The sequence below is a fragment of the Larimichthys crocea genome, chromosome XXII (assembly GCF_000972845.2).
Source record: "Larimichthys crocea isolate SSNF chromosome XXII, L_crocea_2.0, whole genome shotgun sequence".
Taxonomy (NCBI): Eukaryota; Metazoa; Chordata; class Actinopteri; family Sciaenidae; genus Larimichthys; species Larimichthys crocea.
This window is the reverse complement of record NC_040032.1, coordinates 12,914,871-12,938,349: the sequence shown is the minus strand read 5'-3', so window position 1 is coordinate 12,938,349 and position 23,479 is coordinate 12,914,871. Positions and strand designations below refer to the sequence as shown.

General features: G+C 43.1%; 1 protein-coding gene across 1 annotated transcript in view; it reads left to right on the top strand.

The window, feature by feature from the left end:
• auts2a (activator of transcription and developmental regulator AUTS2 a) overlaps window positions 1–23,479 on the top strand; it is a 393,464-nt gene that overhangs the window by 233,186 nt on the left and 136,799 nt on the right. Inside the window, exon 6 of the mRNA XM_027273301.1 lies at window positions 3,048–3,149. Within this exon, the coding sequence (XP_027129102.1) occupies window positions 3,048–3,149 (102 nt within the window). The remainder of the gene's footprint in view (window positions 1–3,047; window positions 3,150–23,479) is intronic.

Here is a 23,479-nt window from a genome sequence, read left to right as displayed (position 1 = left end):
AGATAATATAACACTATTAAAGTATTTTTCACTCAGTTATGAGCATCACTAATTATGTTACATCAGACATTTCTAACACATAATCGTTTGAGGGTATGTTCACTTGTCACCACTGGACTATTTAAATAAAGTGTGGCTGTAACAGTTTGAATAGTTGCTAGTAACTTAAGTACAAGTGTTTGTTTTTGTTTTTTTTAAGGATGATTTATAAGAAATGTTAAATGATTTCTCATACTTGCGGGCTGATCTGTTTCATGCTGAGGTTTGGGCTGCTCTTTTCCAAAGCATCACGCTGACTGCTGATTGAAAACAGTTGTTGATTCTCTACTTCAGTAAATTCAGACTGGTAAGAGAGAAGAGGGGAAAGAAAAAAAAAAAAAACTTTATCCCCTAACACAGAACAGATTGCGGGAAAACAAGACCTCACTGTGCGGAAATTAATGGCAGATGCACTTACTAGTAGTTTAAATGTTTCATTAGATGCTAATGTCTCGCTGTGTCTTTAATTGTTGTGAAATTAGCCTCTGGAATATTAAAACCATCTGTTTGTTATCTTCCTACAGGGCCGGTTCTTACCCAGGCTGCGCAGATTCAGTAAGGTCATTAAATAAATGCATCTGTATGCCTCAACCTGCGTCTTAATTAATGTCTTTATGCTATTGCATAAGCACAGCACACCAGTCTGAGGCATCTGCACACGCGTCTCTTCTGTGCACTTCAGATCGCTGCTGAACGCTGGTGTTCATTACGAGAGGTCTAAAACTAAAGCTAAGTTTAAAAGGCTATAAAAATATAGAGGATGACTCGCACGCTGTAATAACTGGGAGTGATCAGATCAGCGTTGTTATAGCAGAGGTCACAGAGACGACCCCCTCGCACCCACACGCATGGGCTTCTCATTTAGATTTATCATCGCCCAGCAGGTCATTAAAAATTCAACTTCACTTTTTGATGGCACTGACCACCAGCATTCCCTCCATTTGCCAAAGACGTCCATTAATCACGCCGTTAAAAAGAAATGAATCCATCATCTGAACCTCAGAAAGGGGAGAGCGGATGGAAAAAAAAAAAAAAAACACAATTCTCTGAAGTAATTTAAGGGAGCTCAGGGGGAAATTAAAGGGAACAAGCTGAGGGATACGTTTTCAAATAGCTGTGTAATCAGGTCCCAAGCTATGTAATAGCCCTGAAAGATGAGCCGCTCTTTATTGGAATGTCTTTATTAGACATGTTCTTCAGACATTACACACAGTTAAATTTGTGCGAGATTTCTGATTTCACGGAGTACTTTCCCCACTGATAAGCCAGGATACAGACAGTGTGATTATGTGGTTTCGCTACTGCAGAATCAGTTTGATACCACGTTGATTAATAAAATACAAATCTCTATATCTCTTCCACACTTGCCTGATTATATTCTTCATAAGCGTACTGTATATGAATCTGGTTTTTGGGCTGGAAATGCGGTGCCGGAGTCAGCAGCAGCTCTCAGTATGGTCTGGGTACTTTCTTTTGTCTGTGTGCACATTCATAAATGCATGAGTATGCTGGCATGAGCTGCCCGGTGTTGTCAGCAGGGACACTGGCTGGTTAATAAATATTATAGGTCAACATGTTTTGATGAAGGAGTCCGCAGACTGGGGCGTAAACAGTGTCCCTCGCCCTTTCTTCAAGGATCAGTTCACGGACCATGGTGGATGAGATATTATTCCCCCTTTCTCTCTAAAAATATGTAAAGTCCCCTCAGACAAACTGGCATTTACAAGAGAAAGAGAGAAAATGTGCCCTGGTTTTTGTGGGAATAAAATGCGTTGGAGGTAATTAGTGCTATCACAGCGCAGGGCATTGGGCGTGCATGCGTCTGTACACGTGCCCACGCGCCTGTGCTCTCCCCCAGACTTGTCTCAGCACTGTCAAACCACATAGACACCCATTACATGCATGTACGTGCACACCACATATTCAAACACGTGCACACACGGAGTCAAACAGGCCCATCAGGCATTCCCAGTGCTCAAACTCTCTTATCACATTCGGCACTCTGGCAAATCCACCCGCCTTCCACCCATCATGCAATCCTCCCTAGGAATAGGATTCCTTTCACACCGCTAATGGCTACAGAAAAGGGAACATTTTCATTTTAATTATCCGCTCAACTCAAGGGTTCATTTGGTATTCCCCCACCTTGTGCCCTTTCATCGCACTAAATGATGGCAGATACCTGAAAAGAGAATACTGAAGCAGGGGTAAAATAACACACAACATACACTGTAGCTCTGTTCAGTCCCTCCAGAGCAGGAAAAGGGAGGAGAAAAGAGAAGGCCATCATCTTCTGGTCCAAGTCCTTTGTGTGTGCAGCGCCATGCTCTGCTTTTCCTATTAGGTGGCAGAGCAGCTGCTTACTACGCTGTTCCATAAAGCCATCGTTTTATGTGCTTTTGAAATGAAACCTGCAGCGTTTGTCTGGTCTGGAAGGAGCAGCATGGGAGCTCCAGAGGACATCAATCGCAGACTTGGACGGGAAGTACGGACCCCACCTCCTTCCACTTCACTCCACACTCCCAAGAGTCTTTTATTGTTCTCCAGATTTTGAAGGGCCTCAGATGCTCGCGGATTGGCACGTCCTTCCTCTTTATTCTTGTCATTTTGCTGCATCTCGAACAGAGTGTCTAGAGGATGACACTTGCTGAGCTCCTGCTGCCTCGGCATGTGGTGTCTGCTTGGAATGGATAGTGGCTCCATTTGAAGGTTCTGGAAGGGTCTTTGTCCCTGTTCTCTATTTCGTGGGCTGAGAGGAGTCTCATACTGCGAGATCAGATGGTGTCTATCATTGGCAAGCGGAGTGATGGCTGCTGAATAGGCTCAGAAACATGACAGATTTACAGAGACAGCGCCGCAGCTCCTGCCAGTTCTCACATATTCATGAACCGATTTCTGTGGGACGCGTTCCCCAGCCAGCGTTATCCATGTAAAGCTCTAAACTGCACTGTTAACAGTTTTTCTTCATGCTGTTAACCCTTGCTCTCCTTGTGTGTTGTGTTTGGCAGCTGAAGCCGGGGCAGAACAACTGTAAGGACAGCGACAGCGAGAGTGTGAGCGGGGAGTCCAAACCTTCCATCAGGAGCAGCTCCAGAGACAGACTGACAGATGTGAGTAGAATCTTACTTCAGTGATAGTTTGAGGTTTTGTCAGAGCTTATTTCAACACTTAACACAATAATTTTGGTTCATATTTTTGTAATGAAATGTAATTAAGACAAAAAGTCTGAGGGAATATGTATATATATATTAAAACTAACTTCTCCACAGATGATTTCCTATTTACGTGCGTTGCTTAAAGTCACAGTTGTTTGGCAAATTGTATATGATCAGTACTTAAAGGTTCCCTGTGGAGTTTTCTTGTAGACAAACAAAAGTTATATTTGCATTAAATGTTAACGCAAAATGTACTGAATGCATTTCCTTCCTCAGAACATATTTGTTATTTTTTTCTTTACGTTGCTTACATGCATGCAGCATTCTTCTTTCCTACCTTTGCCGGCATATTACGCATTATGATCAGTGGAAAAGTGTGACAGCAATACAAATGCATCCTTGTACGCGTGCAAACAAAACAGGGATCCACTCATCTAAAAGTTCCATAGTGCGACGTAAAAAACTCCACAGGTTACTTTTAATAATCGAACAATGTGAGCACTGACCAGTTTAAAAAATGCATAATAGCATCATGCATCATATGCACCATAGTAACTCAGTGATATATAATGGTTAGAGAGCAAGAATTAGTAACAGTAAGCTCTACAGTGGACACAAATATGACATTTTATTGCTTTGAGGATGATTACCAAGTTTACATTCATCATTCCTAAAACCAAGATATATTTTATAGAGAGTTAGGTAAATGTTATGAGTCAGTGCACATTCTTTCAGCACAAATATTAGAAATTCTATTTCATTTTCATAATTCAAGAGTCATTATGTGTGTGACCTCAAACTTATGGTATGCCACACAGACAAAAGGTAAGTTATGAATGTTATATTATCCATTTTGTCAGGATTTCTTTTGGTGTTGAAACAATAAAATTCTGCTTCTGCGGAGCACTTTGTGGTGAATCTTAAATTGTCCTAAGTGTGCTCTTGAAGTTCTTCACGGGGAGAGCACTATTTACATCACACACACACACACACACACACACACACACACACACACGGACGTGGACAGACTCACTCTCCCAGAGGTTCTTTATGACTGATACAAAAAAAGACACTACTTACCCAGGTCCTCGTTCTTGCGGAGGAGCTGAAGGCAAGCATTAACTGACAGAAGAAAGAGTGACTGTGTCCCTGCGCCCTGTGACATATTCCAAAGATGTAAAGCGAGCAGGCTCGAGGGACCTTGCTGCCAGACACCAACCCCTGCTCTTTGATTTGTGTGGAGAATCTACAGCGAAACGATCAGATATCCAGCCATAATTAAAGCTGTCAGATGGGAGGCGAGCTAGTCTTTGAGAAAGACATGGCCGAGCAACTGAAGCAAAACTGATTCTGCGTGTAGCTTTACGATGCTTGACTGGGCATGAAATGAAATAAGTAATTTGATGTTGACAACAGAAATTGAAATGATACTCGCTGATTTCTGTCAGACTTCACTGTGGTGACTGTGCCGTGCTATACCAAAGCAGATTTGTCTTAAACAATGGAGGTCTGAAAACACTTAACCTATGGATTATTAATATACTTTAAAACGGTTCATGCTTAATGTATGAGTAAATCTGATTCCCATGGTCACATTAAGCGGAGGGCCTTTGTTATTCTGCTCGGCTTTCACATGCTTTGTAAAATAATGCATATTATAACTACATATTAAATTATATTGATTGCCCTAACGAGGTTGGCACAACTATCTTTGATGCTGCTTGCCTCTAGATAAAAGAGGTTTCTACATCAAGCTTGATCTAAGTTGTTATCCTAAAGGAAGACCAAGAATCCATTGAAATAGAACATGAACCATTCACATTACATTTCTTTGATGATTTGCACTTCGACTCATTACACACCAATGAAACCGTTGCATCATATTCTGGTTTGACCTTATTACTCAGCCACTTCAGCGTGCATACAGAGACTGTCACTGTCGCTTCACATCCGGCGTGTTCGGTTTGAATATCAGGTATGAAATCAGCCGCCTGAAATGAATATAGTTCACAGCAACAGCCAATGTGTTTAGTCAGAGTAATTGTGTTGGAACATTGTCTTAAATCCCAAATTATATCCATAATTCATTTTCCGAATATCTCAAGCAGAAACGTTCTGCTTTCCAGGCGCGCCTGTAGCTCACCTGGTCCCCACTCTCGCCCCCAGTTTCCTGTCTGTCTTCAGCTGTCACTCTCCAAATCAAGACATAAAAGCCCCAAGAAAATTATTTAGAAAAAAAAGAAAAGAAAAAGAAAACATGCTACTTTCCCCCCACTCCAGACTTGTTCTCAGGAAGCATCTCTCGCCCTCTCTATAATCACTTCCACCTGAGCTGGCATTTCAGCCACTCAGTACACTCAGGAGGATAGAAGGGAACGTCAGCCCCCGGTTCCCCCTTGCTTCGTCTGGTCAAGACACCCCACAGGAGACTGAGCATGTCTTCAGAAAGAGCTGCTGAAAGCTGGGCAGCATGAAGACAGACTTTTAGACCCCCGTGTCACTTCAGATGGTCACACCGCGTGAGGCTTCATCTCCGGTCCCCACAGGTTTCTGAACAAGTCCCCTCCAGCCATGCTGTAAAAACCCACTTCACACATCACAAGAGGTGCAAGTCGTAGCTTTTGTGGCAGAGCTCTGTTCCCCAGGCTGAAAGAAGGAGGCGAAGACAAAAAAAGCTGTTTGACTTGGCACTGATTTTGAGTTTTGTTTATTTTCCTGATCATAGAAATACAGTTAAATATTGTAAACTATTATTGTTACACAAGAAGCTGGATGTATTTCCAGGTGATTTATGAAAGCCTCCAGCATTTTCTCTGCTATGGCAGTCGGCGTGTGCTTGCTCTACTGAAATGTTAAAACTATTTTGGTTTTAACACTGCACAGCGCAACTGGACTGCTCATGTGGTTCAGCTGCAAAGAGACGCTCCCTCACAGTGCGAAAACAAAGAGAAAACCATCTAAGTCACTCGTTAGTATCAGGGAGCAGTGTGAGACAGGAGCCAGCTTTGACCCAAACTGTTCATTAGACCAACAGTTCGCTAATGGTATTTGCTGTAGCACTCCCTTCCCCTCCACGGAGCGACTACGCTCCGATGAAGCAGATGAACTGAGTTTGCCGACCTGGCACTGGCTGGCAGGGAGATAGAGGCCAGAGGAGGTCAGGCCTGGCAGCCTCCTTTCTCCCCGCTCGCCTTCCCTCCTCACTCCATCCTGCCAGCTCATTAAGGCCTACAAATGGCACATCAGCTCGGCTGTGTTTGCCTCAACCCCAAACCCCAGCTAAATTGGCAGGCTTAGCCGCATTTGCTCTGAAGCGCCGGGGCTCCCTTTTGGGTTCGTTTGAAGCCGACATGGCAGCCACCCCCCGCGTCCCCCACCGCACCACACCCCTTCAGTCTGGGTGGCAGGCATTCAGGCAGGCAGCAGTCCTGAGCAGAGGGAGTCTGCTGGATCAGGGAGGGCAGGGAGCTTGGGATGAATCACTCCCGTTTAGTCTCTGCGGCAAGGGGTGAAATGCCATCATTACCCGGCTGCCTATCAAATAAATTGGCAATTACGGGCCTGGGATTGCGAGTAAACAGCATGTTACTCCTTTTTTTCCACCCAAGGCTCTTGATGAGAGGCGGGGGCAATAGAGAGAAGCTCCGGAGTACTGGGTCAGAGCCCGTCAGTCAGTGTTAGCCAGCCTGATGAGAGGCACGAGAGGCAGACTATAATGAATGCACCCCCATATTTCAGTGGCGATTTTTTAGCTTCCTGTTGAACCCTGTACTACTGAGTGAATTCTGCCTCTGTCAAATCGAAACACATGCAATGCTATCTAATGCTTTGGACAACACCTTTATATAGTCTATGGTGTGGAATATCCTGCTGTAACACAGGGTAATGATGTGTGTGTTGGCTTGGTTGCACGGGTTGTAACCATATCATTAATTCTAGCACTCCATTGGTGTCACTCCAGACAGTTTTGCATGCTGTTTTTCCAACTGAAATGAAAATGTGAAAATTGCGGGTTCCTGAAATCCATACTCTTGTGTCCTGGCTCCTCTCACACGAGAAGGTTTTCTTGCGGTGAGGTCTTTGAAAGTTGTTTTGTAATGAAACATCTGGAAGTGATATTGTTAAAAGTCGAGCACATCGTCTTCCCGAGCTTTTGAAGCGGTTTCAGCCCAAACACAGCCCGAGTCTCTCTTATGGCTAGTAAAACTGAACTCAGTTATTACTGGCTTTCCGATGAAAACATGACAGCCTATTCGGAATCCTGTGTGCATGTGGTGAAACCATTTCAAATCCTCAAATTACAGCTTTTGGAAGCGGATTAATGTCACAAAGTATATTTGTTGTAGTAAAAATCACTATTATGATTAAATTTGCTGGAGCATGCCAAGACTGCACATAATGTTTTGTCCTTGACCTCCTGAGTACAGTCTTTTCCGTAAGCATCTTGTCTGAACTGAATCCCGCTGTCCAAGTGAACTGCTTATGTAATGTGACCGGAGCTGGTCTGCATTACACTATGCCCATCCCACCTCCTCAGTACATTCTCCAATTATTTCCTGACACTCTGATGTAAATGAGGTCGCAGTCCCCCTACATGTCCAGATATGCTGGCCAATTTGCTCCAACACAGAACTTGTAATTGCTTGCATCAATTATCCGTCTCTTTCTCTCTCTGCCTCTCAATAATTTGAAATGTTTCCTATTAGAGACAAGCATTTAGATATGGAAGTAGGAATGTTGTACCTATAATTAGCTCATTATCATGGGATCGTACTCTTTGCCGAGGCCCCAGTGTGTGTGCATAGCGACAGTGTGAAATGAGCAACAGATGCAGTGCAGGGAATTTTCTTTGTGACTGTTTAGTGGCTTTTCAGCAGCGATGTAAACAAGTCAGGGCAGATTGAAAGACTTAAGATGATAGAAATACAGACGTGGTGTTTTGCATCATATCCTGTTGTTTAGATATAAATAAAGGGGGCAGAATAATAGTTACCCCTTACAACAATAGAAACGCTCTGCAAATGTATCTGCCATATACAGATAAAAACTAGTCTAAGCTTTGGGGGGGAAAGAAAAGGTATAAGCTGCATTTTAAAAGAATTTAGTGATGGGAATGTAACCGCTCAAAGCACTTTCACCAGCTTTTGATTTAATAAGAGCTTGAAAAGTCACGAGAGATCAAATCGACTGATATCTAGTCAGGGAAGTTAAACCGAGTTTGCTTTTAGGACTAAAATCTCAAGATCGTCTGCTCCTGTGATCGAATATGAAATCGTTTAAAGGCCGTGGTTTTGACAGGATGACTCACCCTTTGATTCGTGCCATCTGGGGTTCCTATTAATTCATTCATCCAGGAACACCTGGAACAGATTCCAGAAGATTTTTTATTTTTTTTGTATCTCTGTAAGTCCTTGCGTGTTAGCGAATAGATCGTGTCCACAATACCAGCTTTCTATTTTTCTCATACATAATGCCAGGTTCTGTAGCCAACTGCAGAGCTGACTCTGCCAGAGAACCCAGATACAAGATCACTTGAATTGGCTACACCTTTGACTCTAAATCAACCTGATGAATAGGCTGTCTCCTAGGAAGTGGCCAGACATGCTTATTACCACCTCTGGCACTCCAAATCAAGTCCTCTTTTCTCTCGTCTCTCTCTCTCTTTTATGTCTCTTTCCCATTTTCTCTCTAATCGCCTGCAGTCGTGTTGTCAGGGACAGATTTTGACACTTTGTGACATGGCAGTCGGGCAAAATTATGCTGCGCCTCCATCGTCCTGCCAGTACCCCAACAGCCAAATGTCCATCAGGGGCCTGTGAGAGGTCCCATTGGATGGCTTGTCTCTACAAGTGCTTGGGGCACGTCTGTCTCCTTGCCTCCATTCACAAGTGTTTAACTCAGACTTTGCTGCATCCACTCTCCAGAAATATAATTAGAATGAGAGAAGCACAGTGTGATTGTGTGCAGTGACCTCTGAGCAGCCCTCGGGTTGAGAATGCATGGCACTAGTTTATCTCTGCTAATTATTTACCACACCTAGAGGCCTTGAACACAAAATAAAATCTGTGGAATCAGAGGAACGTTGTGACCTTTACTGTGGTTATGTTACAGTATACCCAGCAAAATAAGGCTCTTTAATTGATGAAATTGATACAGAGCGAGGTTGGTGTGGTAAATACTATTCAGGCTGATGCTGACTGAATGCAGTCCCTCAGTGCTGTGGATGATAAATCTATTCTCATGGAAGATTAATGGACTGGAGAAGTGGTGTTGAATGTCATTGTTGAAGGTTGAAAGTATTGAGCGCCTGAATCCTATCCATATGTTTTCAGGAATGACATAAATAGGCTCAGCCGGAATCCATTTTGACTTATCAAGCTTAAACCAGTGCCAGAGCCACGCGATACTTGCCAAGTATTCAGGCTCTCAGGCTTCCAATAACAAATCCTATTCCACATAATTTCCACTGAAATTGGCCATGGCCATGCGCTGCCACCCTGTTTTTTGCTTTTGCCGTGCATCTTGCAGCTCTTGGCTACGTACTACTTCCGCATTCCCTGTAACCCGACCCCGTAGCCCCAATTTTTGATGTCATACCATGCTCTGGCGAGGGAGTCTCTCCTCTCTTTGTTCCAGCCTTTTCAGCACGGAGGCTGTTCCGGTGGGGTAAGTTGAATAAGTGGAGCCCGGAGGAATCTCTACAAAGGTCTCACTCTGATTGGATGCATGCAGAGCCCAAGGAGAGAGCGCCGGTTGCCATAGCAATGAGAGCAATGTGGGAACTGGCTGCATGAAGGAGAAAAGGGGAAGTGGTGCTTTCTTTTGTGATGGGAGGTCTTCATCGACTGACATTCCTCTTTGTGAATGCACACAGGCCAACACGCACATAAACACAGATACGCAAAAGCACACAAATGGTATTGCATACACCTTTTTACCCCCCAAAGTGAAGCCGAGCTAGAGTGCATACTTCAATCACAATGGCCTGGTAGGGGTGTACTCGGGCCCAAGCTGGGAGCCAAAGAAAACACAATCAGACACGCCGGGAGTCCAGAACCATCTCCTCCTCATAAACATGATTACTGGCCATTTACTGGTACATATCGCTTACCTCTCCTGAGCCAACAAATCATCCTTACCCTCATCACAGCCACTATAAACAAAGAATTGATGGAATTATCTCTGTCTATGTTTCTTGTTTTTGTTGGTTGCATCTCTGTCTGACTTGGAGCAGATTTTCTAATTATTGAACCCATAATATTCAGACCACATGACAATCCAAATGGTGATGCAAACCTCTCAGAGGGACCACATGTTTGTGCTCATGTGTGTGTTTAATATATGTGAATCCCTGGTGTGTTTGTATGTTTGTACCAAGGAAGTTTAGCTGCGGGGTATAGAAGCTGTGTGGGAGGGTTGACTTGTGTGTGTGTGTGTGTGTGTGTGTGTGTGTGTGTGTGTGTCTTGTTGAGTTTGTTTGAAGGGCACTGGGGGCTGAGAATGCTGTATGGGAATTACACAGGAAGGCGTGATGGTTCATGAACCCAGTCCAATCTGTCATGTCTACAGGCCAAACAGAGCATTTTCTTCTCTTTGTCATCATTGTGAATGTGCAGCCTATTATTATGTTTCCAGTTCGAATATTCTTCAACATACATTATGAGCATTTGACAGCACTTTTACATGAATACAGACAACATATACTGCATTCCAGTATCTGTACCTTTCTGTGTATACATAGAAGATACAAGCCATGTACAAGAAATCTAGAAATGCAACACTTCTGGTTTATGATCTTCAGCTCTTGGCAACAATGTCAAAAAGATGTATATTCAATTATTTATTACTTCATGAAGGTAGACTTCGCGGCAGAGTTGTTGTATTGACCTGTAGCCTCTGAGTGTAAGTTGCAGAATAAAAGCATCTGAGCTTCAAAGTGCAGCCAAACACCAGACTAAATACTATTGTGAGGTCAAAGCAAACCGTTTTCTTTAAACAATCATTAAATTCCACATCATCTGCTGCCCCAGCGCTGGTTCAACCCATTCTGGATTTCAGTGGTTTTCTGTATAAGAATACTGTCAAATGATGCCAAAGTTAATTTTATACCATCCATTATATGCACCCCAGCTTGTATTATTATTCAAAAAATTGCATGCTTCAAATCCAAAATCACTGCTTTCGCCTCTGCGTTGTGCTTTTGTGCACGTTGAAATATGAGGAACAAGAGAGAAATACTGTGAACACGATGATGAGCACGGAAAAAGTGAATTGCGTTGCACAGACAATAGCGGAGTGAGTGATGCCACATTCCCAATCTGAGAACATTTTGCTAATATGTTTTGCATGTGCTTTTTTGACAGACTATACTTTCAACAGTGTGCATCAGAGGCGTTCTTTTCCCCTCGTGCCGGAGAAGGGCATGTTCTGTCTCATTCAAGACCTGCGCGTCTGACAGGATTACTGTGAGGCATTGGATGTCACATCACTTCTATTTCAGAAGCCTGTGCAATTTCCCTTAAACCACGAGGCAACAAGCACCAACAACAAATAAATAAATAGATACTGTAGATAGATGGACAGACAGACACACAGATACACCAAGAAAGACAGAGTGCCCCTGGAATTACAGTTGCAGAAGATTATTCCAGAGACATTATTTCCCTCAAGTCGTGGGCTTAAGTCAAATTTGGAAGAGAAATGAAATTGCCAGCAGTGAAAAACCAGACTAGGTAGGAGTTCATGAGTAGAGAAATAACATTTTCATTTGTTTCTGCCCCAGTGGGAGACGAGCAGCCTTTCAGCAAATAGAGACAGCTATGAGAAATGATTTTTTTGGTCGGCGGGATATTGTTTTAACGTGCACTTATCCATCTGCAATCTATATGTCAGGCCCCAGGAATCCACAGGATGGCCATTCTACTGTTGTCTTTATGACACACAACTGTTGGCCTCATCTCGCCTCCAATTGTCTCCGTTAGTGCCCCCATTTCCACCGGAGATTCAGTCTTATATGTAGCCTTTTTTAAAACTCCTTTTGTTAAGAGCAACCAGCTGATGCTACAGTACTCTTTGGAATCCAGGCTTCTTTTTTTTTTTATATTGAGCTTCACTGTGAATTGAAATGAAAAATTAAATCCTGGCTTCTGAGATTGTCATCTCCCCAGCACAACCTGGAGACTGTGACTAGAGGAGCACCATATAGTATTGTTATTTTTTTTTTCCCATTGCAATGATAATGAATCAAGTACGGTTCATTTTAGCAGAGATTGGCATGGTGTCAGTTTTAGTAGGTTCATTTTTTGCCGGCACTGTTCCATTGTGTTTCTCTTTGTCTTGTGTTTCGGAGCCTGGTTTGCCTGAGGTGTCGCAATCCACTATTTCTTTGTTTGTGCTCTCAGGTTTTTCTTAAAGTGTCACATGCATTGTATAGCTTGTCTTTATCATATATCATTTGTTATCCTATGCCTTTCACATTAAAGGGTATTGTTCCTTTGTGTATTTCCAACAGTGTGCATGTTCTCGGACAGATGCTCATGCCGTATCATCTTGGTTGGAGTGTAATCCGGTTTCAAAAAAGACATTCAGGGAATTATTAGGGGATTATTTCCACTTCTGTAAACTGCTTCTGTTGATTCCCGTGAGATATCTGATCAATGAATGTGGCTCTGTATACTGGTCGCTCTCTATTGAAGTTATTTATACGGCGTTATTACAATTCATGATTAATCTACAGCAGCAAAGCTTTGATCCGGAGCTGTCAGCAGTGATGTACTCCCAGGTGATTACGTCTACTTCCTGTCATCCGCTATCAGCCAACACATAAAGCACTTGTCACATGGCCCATTCTGATTATGGTTGATATTGACACTGGAATTGAATAAATGTACGCAATAAGAAGATTAGTGTTTCCCAAGAGGCGTGCGTCCCCTTGCTGCATTCATTCTTGACGAGGCGCGCTGAGCCCTTTGGAGAGGCTCGTTTCATTCAGGCAAATCCCATCTCTGACTACATAATGTGTAAATAGAAAAAAAAAAGAAGCCATGAAGATTAATCTGGTGGCCATCTTAAATGGAACAGCAGTGGTCTCGCAGTGAAACAGGGGTGAAATTGCACTTGGCTTTTTTTTTCCCTAGAAAAATGTTCTGCATAATCACAGATTCGCTCCACTTTGCATTATATATGCATATCAGTCGACCCCACCATGACATATTGCAGATCCGTGCCCTCAAGAGCAGGATTTCTGTTGTAATAAAGTGACATGTTACAGAGATTTGTCTCCATCCTCTCTTCCATCTCTGCCGCACTTACTCCCCTTATTACAAGAAAATTGGCAAAATAATTTCCAAGTCAGGAGACGTGGCCCTTTTTTGTAATATTTATGTAAGTATGAGAAAGCTCATAATGCGGGAAAAAAAAGGTTAATTGTATAATATCCTGTTTTGTGTATTGAGTGTATGTTGTATAATTAACATTAATGCTTTTTCCAGTCAGCTTTGCACAAACCTGTGTGTGGAACAATGTGTTTGCATGTTTTGTTTTTTTGTGTACACACATCCCCCTCTGTCTTCATGGATCCACTTTTATATATGACAGTATAGGTGGTTGTCGTGGACAGGTGTAAAATCTGTGGTAAACTAATTAGACCGTTGGCTTTGACCTGTTTAAAGGGAGTCACATCAGCTATGTTTGGGTTGCAGCGAGAGGTCAGAGGTGCAGCACAGGGCCACATAGTACAGGGGATTGGATGGGATTAACCTTGGCCTGCCCCTTTGGCCCCGGGCCCGAGCGGCCCAGGAAGAGTGGAATTAGCCAAGCCAGGCAGGGCCATCTGATTCCAAGCCCTCATCCAATTACTGCCTTATCTCCTGGCCAAATGAGATCAATGCATGGAGGGCAGGGAGACCTGGCAGGCTGGTGAAGGTGCGATAATCAGCAGTAGGGAGCACGGCACTTAACTCCCCTGTGTCCCTGAAAGAGCCAGAGCATGTGTTAGGAGCACCACTCACTGCCATTAGCTCTCAGTGCCTGCTGGAGCCTGACCTGCACTTTGCATGAGGACAACCTGGTGTAGTGCATTTAGGCATCTTAGCTTTTTGTGCTCAAGTGCTGCACTTAGGAAGATGAATAATGTGCATAATTACAGTTTTACCTCTTATCCTTGGTGAATCTACCCAGCAGACTGCACTGGTTAAGTTGTGGAGATGGGGGGGAAAAAATGGCATAATTGCTTTTTATATGTATTGCATATGAAAGGCACTTTTAAGCATTTTACACTTGAGAACAACCCTGCACAGCTAATATAGTCCACTCTTAATTCTCTTGTCAATTAGGGGGGAAAACAAATGTTTGACGTTTGGAGGTGTAATTATGAAAATAATTAACCTCTGTGCGCCATAAAAGCAGACAATTTCTCTCTCTACATCTTGAAATGGAGGCACATTTGGCTGAATGAGATTCCGCTGTTAAAAGGAGGACCTCGGGTAAATGAAATATTTTTACTTCATGTAAGGTTACATTTTATCCTTCATGTTCCCATCATTGAATAGCTCTTCCGTGTTGATAATAAATGTCATAAAATACTGAAGACTTTGAATAGTTTCTACACTTTGAAACTTTCAAGAAATTATTATATAACTGTAAAATTCTTTTATACTAATAACTAACTACATATGTGACCATTAAGCAAAACTTTAAAGAAAGAAGCAGTTATACCGGGAAGAGTGAATTGATTTTAAAATGTGTCATTGAATTGGAAGTTTTGCGAGAAAATGTCTCTGCTGGCTGAGCCTTTATAGGAAATAAAGCTCTTCATATTTATTCCTGATACTTCTGCCCTGCCAGTGATTGTATTGCACCACTGGTGTGTCCCTCAGCCATCTGGAGGACCGTTCTGTGCCCACAATACGGCCGGAGAGGGACCCATTCTGGTGAATTTATGTTCGGCTATTTCTTCTCATGCTTGTGTTCTGGGCACCGGTATCCATTGGAGAGCAATGGGTAGCCCTGAAAGAGTGTCTGTCCTCAGCTGTGGCCCTGCGATTGTACATCCACTACTACCCCACAGTCCTCCTCCTCCCACCTGTCCCTGGCTGCTCCTCCTCTCCTCAGCCCAGTTAGATTAAAGTCCTCTTAAATTCACCACAGCAGGCCGGCCGCACAGGGAGAGCTGGCATCACAGGGGCCCTCTGACAATCAGCGCCCGGCTAGAAAGCACTAATGAGCACTGGGAGGGGAGGAGAGGGCGTTGGCGGATTGCACACAGACAGCAGCAGTGGGTAGCATTGGAGGGGGTTGTTAAGAAGGGAGGCAGTGGGCTGGCATGTTGCAGGACTGGGTCCGGCGCAGCACTGACTAGATTCCAGGGGGCAGAGCTGCAGTCAGTTTGGGAAAATATCACAGCCCATTAGTTAGGAGCAATGAAATGAAGTCAACTTCTGGGACTCCATTAGGCACGCTGCGCTTAGGCAGACAGCGTCCCTTGGTGTGATGTTGCTATTCTGGAAGGATTGAGCACAGAGATATAATTGGACTGGGGAAATCAAGCAAGTTTCAGTGGTCCTGGTGGGGCTCTCAGACTGAAAATGAGAACACAGGCCTTTGTATTTTCTCTCCCTCTTCCCTGTTAGCTTTACAGCTTTTTTGAAAAACAGGAGTGAAAAGGCAGCCAGTGTGCTTGGGTTTTTCTTTTCATTTTTATTTCTCCTCTCTCTCTTCCTGTCCTCTATTCTGTAGTTCTGTCTCTCTGTCTGCCCCCCCCCCCCCCCCCCCTTCTGTTTTTCTTATTGGATTTTACCATCTGCTTTAAATTCTTTTTTTTTTTCATTTGTGGCTCCAGCTCTGGCTAACCCTAAGCTAAACAATATGCATTTATTCATCCGTGCCTTTCTCTAAGCATTGATGAGACTGAGGATTGTGCTTGATAATAAACATGGCTTAGTCTAACACAGGCTGCTTGCTAAGCCTCGCAAGGCTGTTTACTGCAGATCAGTGCCAGGTAACTCCATTAGTTTGGAATATACAACTACATCCATGAAAGCAACGCAAGTATAGTTGCCTATAACATATTTTCCCCCCTCCTTCTCTGAAATGCCCTTTTTCCAACACTGATGTCTGGATAGCTGGCTGACATTTTGGTTCCTTATAGGCATAACTCAGATGTAGATAGAGCGGACAGGCCTCAGTGCTTCAGGTAATTGATGTGCAGTTTTTAGCACCATCATGGGACGTCTCCATCCCTCCAATTTCTGGCGGGCATGCCTCACTTGCTTTGCCCAAAACGCTTGATATACTCTGTCCTAAATAAAGGACGTTTTGCCAATTCTCCAAGTTAATATACTTCACAGTAGCAGTCCATCATGTTCTTCTCATGCCTTCAGTTTAGTGGCTGGTTTAGTAATTGGATTGGAGTCTCTGATGGTGTGTTGCTGGTGTCTTCTTCGCTGCTTCATGAAGCACATGTTCATGTACTATTTATGGAGTGAGTCAGGGACATGTTCGCCAATGTATTGTTGCTGTGAGGGTAAAGAAATCTGCCGTTACATAAATAGTCACTGTCACTGTTAAGTAAGCCATTTATCAGGTACTTACATGCCATAGCTTTTTCAGGGGATTGGTAAAAGATCATTTGGGATCTGTCCATTTAGTCTAATTGGTTTTATGAGGGATTGATTAGTGTGGTAAGATTACAAAGTCAGAAGGGGATAGAGAGGAGACAAACAGACTTCTCAGTCCAAATGCTTTTCTGCTTAATAGTTTGATTAGAGAACATTATAAAAGCACCGAGAAGACGAGACATGCTAATACATGAGTCACTAAGATACTGCTCGACAAAAAGAGTGCACTGCATCTCTCTCTCGCTCTGGCTCTTTGTCCTTTCTATTCGTAGAATTATATGCCCATGGCAGGAGAGTGTTGACATTTGTGCACCTCTTGGGAACACATCACCATGAATGTTATCAGCCACCTTTAAAGACAGCCCTCAGCCTCCCTGCATCCCTGGCAGTCGCTCTCAGCCCCTGCCTCAAAGGGCACACCCCGCCTCAACCTTCCACCCCTGACCTGTCTGCCAGCCCGAAGAAAGAGCCCCTGACAGCTCCTTTGATGGTGGGAAGAAGTAGGGGGGGGGCGGCTTGTAAAGAATAGGTGAAATGGAGGGTAAAAGGGGGGCCAGCCATTTGAAATGTCTGCACTGAGATCTAATCAGGTTGCAGTGGCTGTGCCCCCTTTTTAAAGTAGCACCACGACATTACAGCTAGCAGCCTCTCTCGGGTCCGGGCCTCACAGGGCGTCTCATGTCAGCTCCCCCTCCCCCCTCCCCGAGTAACCCTCTGGAACACATCATCCACCTCAGTCCCAGCTCCGGATTTATTCCCCCCCTAAAGCCGCCTTGACAGGTTTGTTATCTGTTCACCCGGTCGGCGAGCCCTGGAGAGTCGCAGCACTGGCAGTTAGGAAGGGGAATGCTACAGGAGAAGCAGGGCAAGTAAATGTCAAGTGAACCGCCAAGGATGGATATTATAGCTTCTGGGGACCACAGACAGAGAGAGAGAGAGAGAGAGAGGGAAGAGATGGTCTGTCTTTTCTGCCTGTTTTACAGCCCACCGCTCAAGATGGCAGTCTTTACTGAATTCTCTCCTATCGATTTCTCTTTATTTATGTGCACAATACAATTATGTAACTTCTAAAAAGCACTGTTAGGCACTGTCTGCAGATAAGCTGGTAAAAAGTAATGATTATCACAGAAAATCTTAAACAGCAGAGGGACGTTTGTCATAATCTGAACTCTTGGCTGCATATGGATTTATGGTTGTTTATAGTAGCTAAATAATATGATTTCAGTTTTGTTGTTTAACTGCTGCATTTTTGCAGACTGACTACCTTTTGGGATGCAGCTTGTTAATGCGATACCAGTCTGAGTTTATACCTTTTATAAAAATGGAGAAAAATTGATCATTTCCATATGCAGTCTTAAAGTACACAATTATGTAATGTCTGTTATTGTAACAAAGCACCAAACCTAAAATATGGATGTTTTATTTTTTCTTCATTGGTATCTAATTTAATTTGGAGTCTGTGAGCAAGTGTGTGCACCACATGTGAGCTTTCCTACTTGGGTCTCAACATTAAATATACAGTATGAATTTTTAATATAAAACATACCTTTAGCAGTAAGACTGTATGCATAAACATTAATACAAGCAGAGATGATGTTACACTGAGAGGGTTTTCATATGTTATTATTAAAACAGAAAATACTGTTTATATGACTCACATCCCCTTCACATACCCAAACTTCATTTCATAATAAAAAACAGAACTCCAACGTGGATCTTCTGTAAAATAGTTTCACATAGCGCCAAACTACATTTATAATCGGTTTAACTCCAACCATCTGATGCGCAGACAGCAGACTTATTTCATGAGCTTGGAATCATAAGGTTCTGTGTGGGAGTAGTGCAGCTCTCAGATACTAACCATCAAAGATTTGATATATCAACTGTGAAACTGTCATGTATTTTCTATATTTCTTACCCCCCAAAATAACACAACTCCGAGCCTAAAGTAACATTCGAGGGTTCATATGAGGAAAAGTTTAATAAAAAAGAAGTCAGATGGATCCTGAGAGTTTTGATCTCGTAACTTACCGGCATTCGCTGAGATTTATTGCATCCAGAATTTCTGCATTTGGTTTGGATTTCTGTCTAGGTTCAGGACACGTGAGTTAAGCTATTGTTGTGTTTATAAGGGAATTTAAGAAGTTCTCTTTCATATTTTTAATTACAGAATCTCAGTGGGTGGTTTTCTGCCTCGCAGTAGATTTGTATGCCTAAAACTGAATATCTGGATTTCACATATAGTCATATAGTGCGTCTTTATTTCCTCTGGTCCAGTTTGTAGTACTTACACCTAACCCCTAACTTCAGCCTTTCCTTCCAAGTGTGTAGTAGAAACTACAGGGGCCACGAACTTGAACAAAAATACGAAAGGCCCCTGGTCTCTCTGGGCTACTATAGAAACATGGTGGACTTAGAACCTGCTACCTCTGTATAGGACTCACTCTCAGGTAACATCAATTCTCTTATGTTCCATTTCTGCCAGTAGATCCTCCTAAATCTTATACACGGAACCTTTAAATCTTCAATGACCTTTATTAAAAATGATACATTTTAATGACAATAATGTGCCAGTGGACGCAGTTCCTCTGACTTACAATGTTATGTCGCATCAATCTTTTTCCACCTGTTCTGTTATCTAGCATATCATTATAGTGCCTATTCCTCTTTTTTTAAATTCCCTGTTTGTCCACCACATCCATCATCTTCGAGTGCGTGCACTAGTTTACCCGTAATCCAGCACTTTGCTGTAATTTTATTCCTCCCTAATGCTGTGCCATTTAGTAAGTTTAAGTGAATATTGCAATTCAGGGAAGTTTTCAAATATTGCCGTCTTCACGGCACTCACAGCTGTGTTATTAAACCTGCCTGCCTCATTCCCTCACATCCTCATTTCGACCACGTAATCTTGTAGAGAGGAATCCTCAGTTGTATTTCAGGAATTAGTTTTGCGTGCAACAGGGAGTGGATTTTTTTTTTCTTCTTGATTAACTGACTTGCTAATAACGCTTGTCACAATCACCATTCACCATCTGGACTTCCAGCAGTATCTATTCAGGTGTCCTGGTGTCAGATCACCTGAGCTGATTTAAAGCCTTATCCGTTGTAATAAGTTTGTTTACTTTCCCGTATTTCCTTTCACCTGTTCAGCCCTCTGATCCTCCCTCCATGCTCACAGAGGAGAATAGGATCTAAATTGTGCGATAATTTTTCTGACCTTAATTGCATGGCTCCAGTGAAAGCTTTGCTGCTCTCTCCAATCCTTTTAGAACTACTTAAACGTTCCGCTTGGGTGTGGATTAGTGGATAATGGGCCCAGCAGCAGGCCAGGTACAAGCTATTGAAGTGTTCCTGAGATAGCCCTGGCGGGCCCTAGGGGTAGAGGGGGAGTGTTCATTGTTGGTGTGACAGTTTGGCTGAGTGGATTACATGCAGTTTAGGGGACTGTATTCGATTGGGTCCCTGCCCAATTATCCTTTTGGATTGGATTGCAAGTGAGTAACCTCCTATCCCAATTTCCAGTGCACCAGGTGAAGCCTATAGGATCCGGCTGCGAGGCGTTCCCAGAAACCATTAAGCCACTGAGCCCAAAGATAAAGTAGTCATGTTCACAGCATGATGTGATAGCAAAAATTCCACTACTTTTCCTTGTTGCCACTATGCTACCTCTCCCGACTACAAACAGCATAGATTAATTTACCATGAAACTACTTTTCCTATCCATCAGTATATTCTATATTTCTTTCATAGCGTGCCTCGGCTGCCATATCTCAACAGGACATCACATCCGAAGACCTACTCAGACTGCATACCATGTTTAATTGTTTAAAGGGAAAGTCCACCAATTTCACACACCAAAATTAGATTACTGGTCATGCTAGTGGAATGTCTTCTTAAGTCTGTGGAAAAAAAACCCAAATGATGGCATCTTGGTCATTTTGTAAGGGCTTAAAACTTTCTAATAGAAAGGCTGTGCTACAAACTGTGGATGTGGAGTTTACCAGACATGGAGGGTCTGCCACATCGCAGTTATCATAATTATGAATTTTCCAACTTGTAAATAGCGTTCACGTCAGCTTCTAAGACGTAATTACATCTGTGCAACTCCTATACTCGCTAAAACGGAAGTGACTGAAAGCAAAACAAGGCCTCACATCTGATCGTTCAGTGTAATCAAATCCAGATTGTGTCTGTATTGTCGATGCACATTATTTTTGCACAGTATATTTCCCGTAATTTACAAACATCTGGCAGTTGTTCCCATTTTGACCATCCATCCCACATGACGTAAACGTGGCTTTATGGAAAGACTCAAATTGCATTATAGGAATTGAGGGATCCAGTGTTATTGGAGCTCAACCCACACTAAGGACAAAACATCTTACCCAACTTTTTGAAAGTACAAGACTGGAGTGCTACTAGATTCGGTGATGTTGGTGTTAAGAGCGAGACATTTTCCTGCCTATGTGTTTCTTCAAAACATTCGAAATGTGTTGATGCATTCACTTCTGTAATAAAGCTCTGCTGCCAGTTTCTTTGCCTCCCACTTTTAGCATCATAAAGTTAGAAAGGCATTATCCAAATGTAATTCAATTCCTTTCTCCTCAGCGTCCCTGTTTGTGTAACATTACGAGGAGTCTATTCAGTTGTTACGCATCAGAATCTTCTTGAAAAGAAGTACACACCCTCCCACCCCTCTCCAGAAATCTCTGCTTGGATGATGGAAGTCTTATTTTTTCATCAAATCATGAGTTATACAGTAATTCGAGCCACCCCATGTATCGCCGCTGTGGTGTGTGACTGCATTAAATGATATTTGCCAACCATTCATTATGAGATGGAAAATTCAGTCTTGCCAATCCTCCTTTTGCTTCAGAGGCTCTCACAGGGACTCGCTCTTCAGTGCTGCTCTCTCTGGATTTGGTCTGAAATCTGTGAAATAGTTTCTTGACATTGCTGAGTCCCAAAAAAAAAAAAAAAAGGGTTTATATAAGGGAAATGATTTTATAAAGGGGTCCTTGAATACCATTTTATACTTGGTCATCAAATCTCTCTTTGCCTTGAATGAATAATAAATGTTTCAGTTTACTTGAATTTTCACCCTTTTGCCCCGGTCATTGTGGAGTGAGTAGATGCTTTATATGCAGTGTTACTACGGTTATGTTCATTTTCATAACAGATCCTTTAAACAGCAAAGTAAAAGTGTCCAAGTTAGCCCCACCTGACATTGATTTTCATATGGGGAGCTGTCAGAGCCTGCATCACATTCCCCCCTCCCCCTTACTTTTTTTGCTGGAGACTTCCAACTGGATAACAATGAGTCCCCTGGCTGTGCTCATCTGATTCCATCAGGAAGAGGAGAAAAGCACCACAGCGCCTTGGGAATTTTGTGCCTGAAAATGGTAATTTGCCAGCTCGAGCAAATCCTTGGAGAGCCGGGAAGATGAAGAGTAGACAGATTTCACTTGCTTTATTTATTAAATTTGATAACCGGTACAGGCCTCCAGAGAGGCAAAAACATTCTGCCGCGTATCATTTGGAAGGAAGTGGGAGAATATGGTGGAGATCCGTCAAAGACGGCCTCCCAATCATTCAGTCAGTCTGATGTTAGGCATCTCTCGGTCCACAACCTCCTTTATTTTCTCTGATGCCGCTTTCATACCTCTCAGACTGAAAACACTTTATTTAAAGGCTTAACATTTGGCTCCCTGATATTCTTTGCGGTATTCTTTTCAGTCCCCAACCTGTAAATAGCTCACGGATTTTCAGCCAAAGCTATCCAGTTCAAGCAGATTTGTTTTTCCAAGTGGTTGAAATATGTAGACGCGAGTCAATAAGTCAAATTGATTTGTATAGACCAAAAGCATCTTTCCCATACTTGATGTCCATGAGGGACAGTACACGGCTACTGAGCCTCCCCTGGGCTGGTCTTATGGTAAAGAGGAAGTAAGCTAATTGATTAGCTGACAGGCGATGTTTGGTGTCAGGCAAGCAAAGAGTCTACCTCAAGTCTCCACTCCCCCAGGCCATTATTTAATACAACTGTGTTGTTCTCAGTTTCCTCCCTTTGTCCAGGAAAAGCTCCCTGCCCTCTCAGTCCTCAGAGGGCTCCTCAGTGACACTTCACACAACTCAGAAAGGAGGGGGGGGAGAGAGAAACATAGCCACAAAGCCATACTTGAGAGGTATCACTTTGCAATCTGCCCGTCTCCCAGCTCTGGCGTCTCATTTGTTCTGTGTGCTGATGTGCATCAGGGCTTCGGGGCAAGGTGATAGTCTCCAGGGACAAGTTGCAAAGGAAAGTTACCTGAGGAGATAAGATGGTAAAGGGAGAAGGGGGGGAATCCTTTTTTCTGCGCTGTGGAGCTTTGTGTTTCTGCAAAAAACAGTACCAGCAGTTTAGCAGTACCCCTGCGGAAACTTGACTGCAAAGCCAGAGGTCCTTCAATGGGTTGTCTTTGAATGGCTGGGGTCTTTTGAATGTGCTCCGTTTGAATAAGAGGTCTTTGACGAGTGAGGGCTTTGTGATTCTCCTGTGCACCTCTGCTGTTATCAGCACGGCTGACTTAATGTGCTGGAGGAGAAACGGCCCCCGTCGCCGGTAGTGTCTGATGGTAGCGATGTTTATGGAAGGAAACCCTTCATGTCTGAAATACTTGTTAGGTAGTG